The 10,000-nt window shown below is 52.7% G+C and overlaps 1 protein-coding gene across 1 annotated transcript in view; it reads right to left on the bottom strand.

The window, feature by feature from the left end:
- LOC140407186 (kinesin light chain 2-like) overlaps positions 1–10,000 on the bottom strand; it is a gene marked incomplete at its 5' end in the record, with an annotated part of 14,977 nt that overhangs the window by 3,226 nt on the left and 1,751 nt on the right. Inside the window, 2 exons of the mRNA XM_072494859.1 lie at positions 7,073–7,130; positions 7,227–7,351. Of these exons, the coding sequence (XP_072350960.1) occupies positions 7,073–7,130; positions 7,227–7,351 (183 nt within the window). The remainder of the gene's footprint in view (positions 1–7,072; positions 7,131–7,226; positions 7,352–10,000) is intronic.

Below are 10,000 nucleotides of genomic sequence, written 5' to 3'. Positions count from 1 at the left end.
TCACAGATAGGGATTGGAGTGGAGTGTGTAGACAATAGGGTCACTCACAGATAGGGATTGAGGGGTAGTGTGTAGACAAAAGGGTCACTCACAGATAGGGATTGAGGGGGAGTGTGTAGACAATAGGGTCACTCACAGATAGGGATTGGAGTGGAGTGTGTAGACAATAGGGTCACTCACAGATAGGGATTGGAGTGGAGTGTGTAGACAATAGGGTCACTCACAGATAGGGATTGGAGTGGAGTGTGTAGACAATAGGGTCACTCACAGATAGGGATTGGAGTGGAGTGTGTAGACAATAGGGTCACTCACAGATAGGGATTGAGGGGTAGTGTGTAGACAAAAGGGTCACTCACAGATAGGGATTGAGGGGGAGTGTGTAGACAATAGGGTCACTCACAGATAGGGATTGGAGTGGAGTGTGTAGACAATAGGGTCACTCACAGATAGGGATTGAGGGGTGTGTGTAGACAATAGGGTCACTCACAGATAGGGATTGAGGGGGGAGTGTGTAGACAATAGGGTCACTCACAGATAGGGATTGGAGTGGAGTGTGTAGATAATAGGGTCACTCACAGATAGGGATTGGAGTGGAGTGTGTAGACAATAGGGTCACTCACAGATAGGGATTGAGGGGTAGTGTGTAGATAATAGGGTCACTCACAGATAGGGATTGAGGGGTAGTGTGTAGACAAAAGGGTCACTCACAGATAGGGATTGAGGGGGAGTGTGTAGACAATAGGGTCACTCACAGATAGGGATTGGAGTGGAGTGTGTAGACAATAGGGTCACTCACAGATAGGGATTGAGGGGGAGTGTGTAGACAATAGGGTCACTCACAGATAGGGATTGAGGGGGAGTGTGTAGACAATAGGGTCACTCACAGATAGGGATTGGAGTGGAGTGTGTAGACAATAGGGTCACTCACAGATAGGGATTGGAGTGGAGTGTGTAGACAATAGGGTCACTCACAGATAGGGATTGAGGGGGAGTGTGTAGACAATAGCGTCACTCACAGATAGGGATTGGAGTGGAGTGTGTAGACAATAGGGTCACTCACAGATAGAGATTGAGGGGGGAGTGTGTAGACAATAGGGTCACTCACAGATAGGGATTGGAGTGGAGTGTGTAGACAATAGGGTCACTCACAGATAGGGATTGGAGTGGAGTGTGTAGACAATAGGGTCACTCACAGATAGGGATTGAGGGGGAGTGTGTAGACAATAGGGTCATTCACAGATAGGGATTGGAGTGGAGTGTGTAGACAATAGGGTCACTCACAGATAGGGATTGAGGGGGAGTGTGTAGACAATAGGGTCACTCACAGATAGGGATTGGAGTGGAGTGTGTAGACAATAGGGTCACTCACAGATAGGGATTGAGGGGGAGTGTGTAGACAATAGGGTCACTCACAGATAGGGATTGAGGTGGGAGTGTGTAGACAATAGGGTCACTCACAGATAGGGATTGAGGGGGAGTGTGTAGACAATAGCGTCACTCACAGATAGGGATTGGAGTGGAGTGTGTAGACAATAGGGTCACTCACAGATAGAGATTGAGGGGGGAGTGTGTAGACAATAGGGTCACTCACAGATAGGGATTGGAGTGGAGTGTGTAGACAATAGGGTCACTCACAGATAGGGATTGGAGTGGAGTGTGTAGACAATAGGGTCACTCACAGATAGGGATTGAGGGGGGAGTGTGTAGACAATAGGGTCACTCACAGATAGGGATTGGGGGGGGGAGTGTGTAGACAATAGGGTCACTCACAGATAGGGATTGGAGAGAAGTGTGTAGACAATAGGGTCACTCACAGATAGGGATTGAGGGGGGAGCGTGTAGACAATAGGGTCACTCACAGATAGGGATTGGAGTGGAGTGTGTAGACAATAGGGTCACTCACAGATAGGGATTGAGGGGGAGTGTGTAGACAATAGGGTCACTCACAGATAGGGATTGGAGTGGAGTGTGTAGACAATAGGGTCACTCACAGATAGGGATTGAGGGGGAGTGTGTAGACAATAGGGTCACTCACAGATAGGGATTGGAGTGGAGTGTGTAGACAATAGGGTCACTCACAGATAGGGATTGAGGGGGAGTGTGTAGACAATAGGGTCACTCACAGATAGGGATTGAGGGGTAGTGTGTAGACAATAGGGTCACTCACAGATAGGGATTGAGGGGGAGTGTGTAGACAATAGGGTCACTCACAGATAGGGATTGGAGTGGAGTGTGTAGACAATAGGGTCACTCACAGATAGGGATTGGAGTGGAGTGTGTAGACAATAGGGTCACTCACAGATAGGGATTGGAGTGGAGTGTGTAGACAATAGGGTCACTCACAGATAGGGATTGAGGGGGAGTGTGTAGACAATAGCGTCACTCACAGATAGGGATTGGAGTGGAGTGTGTAGACAATAGGGTCACTCACAGATAGAGATTGAGGGGGAGTGTGTAGACAATAGGGTCACTCACAGATAGGGATTGAGGTGGGAGTGTGTAGACAATGGGGTCACTCACAGATAGGGATTGAGGTGGGAGTGTGTAGACAATAGGGTCACTCACAGATAGGGATTGAGGGGGAGTGTGTAGACAATAGGGTCACTCACAGATAGGGATTGAGGGGGAGTGTGTAGACAAAAGGGTCACTCACAGATAGGGATTGGAGTGGAGTGTGTAGACAATAGGGTCACTCACAGATAGGGATTGAGGGGGAGTGTGTAGACAATAGGGTCACTCACAGATAGGGATTGGAGTGGAGTGTGTAGACAATAGGGTCACTCACAGATAGGGATTGAGGTGGGAGTGTGTAGACAATGGGGTCACTCACAGATAGGGATTGAGGTGGGAGTGTGTAGACAATAGGGTCACTCACAGATAGGGATTGAGGGGGAGTGTGTAGACAATAGGGTCACTCACAGATAGGGATTGAGGGGGAGTGTGTAGACAAAAGGGTCACTCACAGATAGGGATTGGAGTGGAGTGTGTAGACAATAGGGTCACTCACAGATAGGGATTGAGGGGGAGTGTGTAGACAATAGGGTCACTCACAGATAGGGATTGGGGGGGGGGGGGAGTGTGTAGACAATAGGGTCACTCACAGATAGGGATTGAGGGGGGAGTGTGTAGACAATAGGGTCCCTCACAGATAGGGATTGGAGTGGAGTGTGTAGACAATAGGGTCACTCACAGATAGGGATTGGAGTGGAGTGTGTAGACAATAGGGTCACTCACAGATAGGGATTGAGGGGGAGTGTGTAGACAATAGGGTCACTCACAGATAGGGATTGGAGTGGAGTGTGTAGACAATAGGGTCACTCACAGATAGGGATTGGGGGGGGGAGTGTGTAGACAATAGGGTCACTCACAGATAGGGATTGAGGGGGGAGTGTGTAGACAATAGGGTCACTCACAGATAGGGATTGGAGTGGAGTGTGTAGACAATAGGGTCACTCACAGATAGGGATTGGAGTGGAGTGTGTAGACAATAGGGTCACTCACAGATAGGGATTGGAGCGGAGTGTGTAGACAATAGGGTCACTCACAGATAGGGATTGAGGGGGAGTGTGTAGACAATAGGGTCACTCACAGATAGGGATTGGAGTGGAGTGTGTAGACAATAGGGACACTCACAGATAGTGATTGAGGGGGAGTGTGTAGACAATAGGGTCACTCACAGATAGGGATTGAGGGGGAGTGTGTAGACAATAGGGTCACTCACAGATAGGGATTGGAGTGGAGTGTGTAGACAATAGGGTCACTCACAGATAGGGATTGGAGTGGAGTGTGTAGACAATAGGGTCACTCACAGATAGGGATTGAGGGGGAGTGTGTAGACAATAGGGTCACTCACAGATAGGGATTGGAGTGGAGTGTGTAGACAATAGGGTCACTCACAGATAGGGATTGAGGGGGAGTGTGTAGACAATAGGGTCACTCACAGATAGGGATTGGAGTGGAGTGTGTAGACAATAGGGTCACTCACAGATAGGGATTGAGGGGGAGTGTGTAGACAATAGGGTCATTCACAGATAGGGATTGAGGGGGGAGTGTGTAGACAATAGGGTCACTCACAGATAGGGATTGAGGGGGAGTGTGTAGACAATAGGGTCACTCACAGATAGGGATTGAGGGGGGAGTGTGTAGACAATAGGGTCACTCACAGATAGGGATTGGAGTGGAGTGTGTAGACAATAGGGTCACTCACAGATAGGGATTGGAGTGGAGTGTGTAGACAATAGGGTCACTCACAGATAGGGATTGAGGGGGAGTGTGTAGACAATAGGGTCACTCACAGATAGGGATTGGAGTGGAGTGTGTAGACAATGGGGTCACTCACAGATAGGGATTGAGGGGGGAGTGTGTAGACAATAGGGTCACTCACAGATAGGGATTGGAGTGGAGTGTGTAGACAATAGGGTCACTCACAGATAGGGATTGGAGTGGAGTGTGTAGACAATAGGGTCACTCACAGATAGGGATTGGAGAGAAGTGTGTAGACAATAGGGTCACTCGCAGATAGGGATTGCAGCGGAGTGTGTAGACAATAGGGTCACTCACAGATAGGGATTGGAGCGGAGTGTGTAGACAATAGGGTCACTCACAGATAGGGATTGGAGTGGAGTGTGTAGACAATAGGGTCACTCACAGATAGGGATTGGAGTGGAGTGTGTAGACAATAGGGTCACTCACAGATAGGGATTGGAGTGGAGTGTGTATACAATAGGGTCACTCACAGATAGGGATTGGAGTGGAGTGTGTAGACAATAGGGACACTCACAGATAGGGATTGGAGTGGAGTGTGTAGACAATAGGGTCACTCACAGATAGGGATTGGAGTGGAGTGTGTAGACAATAGGGTCACTCACAGATAGGGATTGAGGGGGAGTGTGTACACAATAGGGTCACTCACAGATAGAGATTGAGGGGGGAGTGTGTAGACAATAGGGTCACTCACAGATAGGGATTGAGGTGGGAGTGTGTAGACAATAGGGTCACTCACAGATAGGGATTGGAGTGGAGTGTGTATACAATAGGGTCACTCACAGATAGGGATTGGAGTGGAGTGTGTAGACAATAGGGTCACTCACAGATAGGGATTGGAGTGGAGTGTGTAGACAATAGGGTCACTCACAGATAGGGATTGAGGGGGAGCGTGTAGACAATAGGGTCACTCACAGATAGGGATTGGAGTGGAGTGTGTAGACAATAGGGTCACTCACAGATAGGGATTGGAGTGGAGTGTGTAGACAATAGGGTCACTCACAGATAGAGATTGAGGGGGGAGTGTGTAGACAATAGGGTCACTCACAGATAGGGATTGGAGTGGAGTGTGTAGACAATAGGGTCACTCACAGATAGGGATTGAGGTGGGAGTGTGTAGACAATAGGGTCACTCACAGATAGGGATTGAGGGGTAGTGTGTAGACAATAGGGTCACTCACAGATAGGGATTGGAGTGGAGTGTGTCGACAATAGGGTCACTCACAGATAGGGATTGAGGGGGAGTGTGTAGACAATAGGGTCACTCACAGATAGGGATTGAGGGGGGAGTGTGTAGACAATAGGGTCACTCACAGATAGGGATTGAGGGGGGAGTGTGTAGACAATAGGGTCACTCACAGATAGGGATTGAGGGGGGAGTGTGTAGACAATAGGGTCACTCACAGATAGGGATTGAGGTGGGAGTGTGTAGACAATAGGGTCACTCACAGATAGGGATTGAGGGGTAGTGTGTAGACAATAGGGTCACTCACAGATAGGGATTGGAGTGGAGTGTGTCGACAATAGGGTCACTCACAGATAGGGATTGAGGGGGAGTGTGTAGACAATAGGGTCACTCACAGATAGGGATTGAGGGGGGAGTGTGTAGACAATAGGGTCACTCACAGATAGGGATTGAGGGGGGAGTGTGTAGACAATAGGGTCACTCACAGATAGGGATTGAGGGGGGAGTGTGTAGACAATAGGGTCACTCACAGATAGGGATTGAGGGGGAGTGAGTAGACAATAGGGTCACTCACAGATAGGGATTGGAGTGGAGTGTGTATACAATAGGGTCACTCACAGATAGGGATTGGAGTGGAGTGTGTAGACAATAGGGTCACTCACAGATAGGGATTGAGGTGGGAGTGTGTAGACAATAGGGTCACTCACAGATAGGGATTGAGGGGTAGTGTGTAGACAATAGGGTCACTCACAGATAGGGATTGGAGTGGAGTGTGTAGACAATAGGGTCACTCACAGATAGGGATTGAGGGGGAGTGAGGGGGGAGTGTGTAGACAATAGTGTGTTGTAGGATCTGACTCCCCCAGAACAGGAGGCCATTCAGTCCATCCTCTCTGTGCTAGCTCATTGGAAGATGTATCCAATCTGTCCCCCCACTCTTTCTCCCACAGCTCCGCAGATTCCTCCTTTCCCTGTATTTCCCCAATCCTCCCTTTTGGAAATTCCTGTTGAATCTAACAACTCGCTGTGTCAAAAATACACATCCTACTCACCCCTCCGCCCCTATTACCGATTCTCTCCAATCTGTGTCCCCCCCTCTCTGGTTACCCACCCTCCCGCCAACTTGGAACCACTTTCTCCGCGTCGCCTCTATCCAACCCCCTTCCTGATTTGGAACGGCGCCTCGATTCAATCCCTCCCTTAACCTTCTCCGCTCCGAGGAAGGACAATCCCAGCTTCTCCCCGTCTCTCTCCACATTCACTGAATCCCTCATCGCCCGGGAACGTTCGGGAAAATCTCCCGCGCCCTCTCCGAGGCCACGACGACCTTCCTGAAGTTTGGGGACCGGGACTGGACCCAGTCCCTCAGCCGGGGTCTAACCCGGGTTGGTGAACTGGAAACTGCGGAACTCTGTCCCGTAGACCCAAGGGCAGCTCATGAACCTGTTATGGAAAAGGACGGAGCTCCGAACACGGATCCTCAGGGAAGCGCACACGATCGGCGTCACCAGGGGGGGGGGAACCACCGCTCGCCCGCTGCACTCTTCTATCCGTCCCGTAAACATGTCGACACTGTCACGCTCCAAGGATAAGTGGGGTGGAACAAAGCAGTCAAACAGGTACCTCAATAGTTTCCACGTCAGCCTTGTTCAGGAAGTTTAACGAACTCGCTCGCTTCATCCTGGGAGAGGGGAAGAGGAACGTTGGGGAGTTACTGGAGTTTCGACGGGCAGTGGGGGTGTTCACGTTTCACGGTTGCAGAGGGGGGGTCACCTACCCGGAGTTCCTGGGCTCCTGGGGGCTGTTCCCCTGCAGTTTCTTCACCAGCATCTCGCTGCTCCGACGAAGGGCATCACGGATCTTCCCGAAGGAGCCACTCCGCTGCAGTGACCCAGTCCCGTCCTGGGGGCGGTAAACACGGACATGATTAGTGCGTCGTCCGCAACGAGTCTCAGTACTGACCCTCCGACAGTGCAGCACTCCCTCAGTACAGACCCTCCGACAGTGCAGCACTCCCTCAGTACTGACCCTCTGACAGTGCGGCACTCCCTCAGTACTGACCCTCTGACAGTGCGGCACTCCCTCAGTACTGACCCTCTGACAGTGCGGCACTCCCTCAGTACTGACCCTCTGACAGTGCGGCACTCCCTCAGTACTGACCCTCTGACAGTGCGGCGCTCCCTCAGTACTGACCCTCTGACAGTGCGGCACTCCCTCAGTACTGACCCTCTGACAGTGTGGCACTCCCTCAGTACTGACCCTGACAGTGCGGCACTCCCTCAGTACTGACCCTCTGACAGTGCGGTACTCCCTCAGTACTGACCCTCTGACAGTGCGGCACTCCCTCAGTACTGACCCTCTGACAGTGCAGCACTCCCTCAGTACTGACCCTCTGAGAGTGCGGCACTCCCTCAGTACTGACCCTCTGACAGTGCGGCACTCCCTCAGTACTGACCCTCTGACAGTGCGGCACTCCCTCAGTACTGACCCTCTGACAGTGCGGCACTCCCTCAGTACTGACCCTCTGACAGTGCGGCACTCCCTCAGTACTGACCCTCTGACAGTGCGGCGCTCCCTCAGTACTGACCCTCTGACAGTGCAGCACTCCCTCAGTACTGACTCTCTGACAGTGCGGCACTCCCTCAGTACTGACCCTCTGACAGTGCCGCACTCCCTCAGTACTGACCCTCTGACAGTGCGGCATTCCCTCAGTACTGACTCTCTGACAGTGCGGCACTCCCTCAGTACTGACCCTCTGACAGTGCGGCACTCCCTCAGTACTGACCCTCTGACAGTGCGGCACTCCCTCAGTACTGACCCTCTGACAGTGCGGCATTCCCTCAGTACTGACTCTCTGACAGTGCGGCACTCCCTCAGTACTGACCCTCTGACAGTGCGACGCTCCCTCAGTACTGACCCTCTGACAGTGCGGCACTCCCTCAGTACTGACACTCTGACAGTGCAGCACTCCCTCAGTACTGACCCTCTGACAGTGCGGCACTCCCTCAGTACTGACCCTCTGACAGTGCGGCACTCCCTCAGTACTGACCCTCTGACAGTGCGGCACTCCCTCAGTACAGCCCCTCTCACAGTACAGCACTCCCTCAGCACTGACCCTCTGACAGTGCGGCACTCCCTCAGTACTGACCCTCTGACAGTGCGGCATTCTCTCAGTACTGACCCTCTGACAGTGCGGCACTCCCTCAGTACAGCCCCTCTCACAGTACAGCACTCCCTCAGCACTGACCCTCTGACAGTGCGGCACTCCCTCAGTACTGACCCTCTGACAGTGCGGCATTCTCTCAGTACTGACCCTCTGACAGTGCGGCACTCCCTCAGTACAGCCCCTCTCACAGTACAGCACTCCCTCAGCACTGACCCTCTGACAGTGCGGCACTCCCTCAGTACTGACCCTCTGACAGTGCGGCACTCCCTCAGTACTGACCCTCTGACAGTGCGGCACTCCCTCAGTACTGACCCTCTGACAGTGCGGCGCTCCCTCAGTACTGACCCTCTGACAGTGCGGCACTCCCTCAGTACTGACCCTCTGACAGTGTGGCACTCCCTCAGTACTGACCCTGACAGTGCGGCACTCCCTCAGTACTGACCCTCTGACAGTGCGGTACTCCCTCAGTACTGACCCTCTGACAGTGCGGCACTCCCTCAGTACTGACCCTCTGACAGTGCAGCACTCCCTCAGTACTGACCCTCTGAGAGTGCGGCACTCCCTCAGTACTGACCCTCTGACAGTGCGGCACTCCCTCAGTACTGACCCTCTGACAGTGCGGCACTCCCTCAGTACTGACCCTCTGACAGTGCGGCACTCCCTCAGTACTGACCCTCTGACAGTGCGGCACTCCCTCAGTACTGACCCTCTGACAGTGCGGCGCTCCCTCAGTACTGACCCTCTGACAGTGCAGCACTCCCTCAGTACTGACTCTCTGACAGTGCGGCACTCCCTCAGTACTGACCCTCTGACAGTGCCGCACTCCCTCAGTACTGACCCTCTGACAGTGCGGCATTCCCTCAGTACTGACTCTCTGACAGTGCGGCACTCCCTCAGTACTGACCCTCTGACAGTGCGGCACTCCCTCAGTACTGACCCTCTGACAGTGCGGCACTCCCTCAGTACTGACCCTCTGACAGTGCGGCATTCCCTCAGTACTGACTCTCTGACAGTGCGGCACTCCCTCAGTACTGACCCTCTGACAGTGCGACGCTCCCTCAGTACTGACCCTCTGACAGTGCGGCACTCCCTCAGTACTGACACTCTGACAGTGCAGCACTCCCTCAGTACTGACCCTCTGACAGTGCGGCACTCCCTCAGTACTGACCCTCTGACAGTGCGGCACTCCCTCAGTACTGACCCTCTGACAGTGCGGCACTCCCTCAGTACTGACCCTCTGACAGTGCGGCACTCCCTCAGTACAGCCCCTCTCACAGTACAGCACTCCCTCAGCACTGACCCTCTGACAGTGCGGCACTCCCTCAGTACTGACCCTCTGACAGTGCGGCACTCCCTCAGTACTGACCCTCTGACAGTGCGGCACT

Source organism: Scyliorhinus torazame, unplaced genomic scaffold, assembly GCF_047496885.1.
Source record: "Scyliorhinus torazame isolate Kashiwa2021f unplaced genomic scaffold, sScyTor2.1 scaffold_1307, whole genome shotgun sequence".
Lineage (NCBI taxonomy): Eukaryota > Metazoa > Chordata > Chondrichthyes > Carcharhiniformes > Scyliorhinidae > Scyliorhinus > Scyliorhinus torazame.
This window is presented reverse-complemented; position numbering and strand designations above follow the sequence as displayed.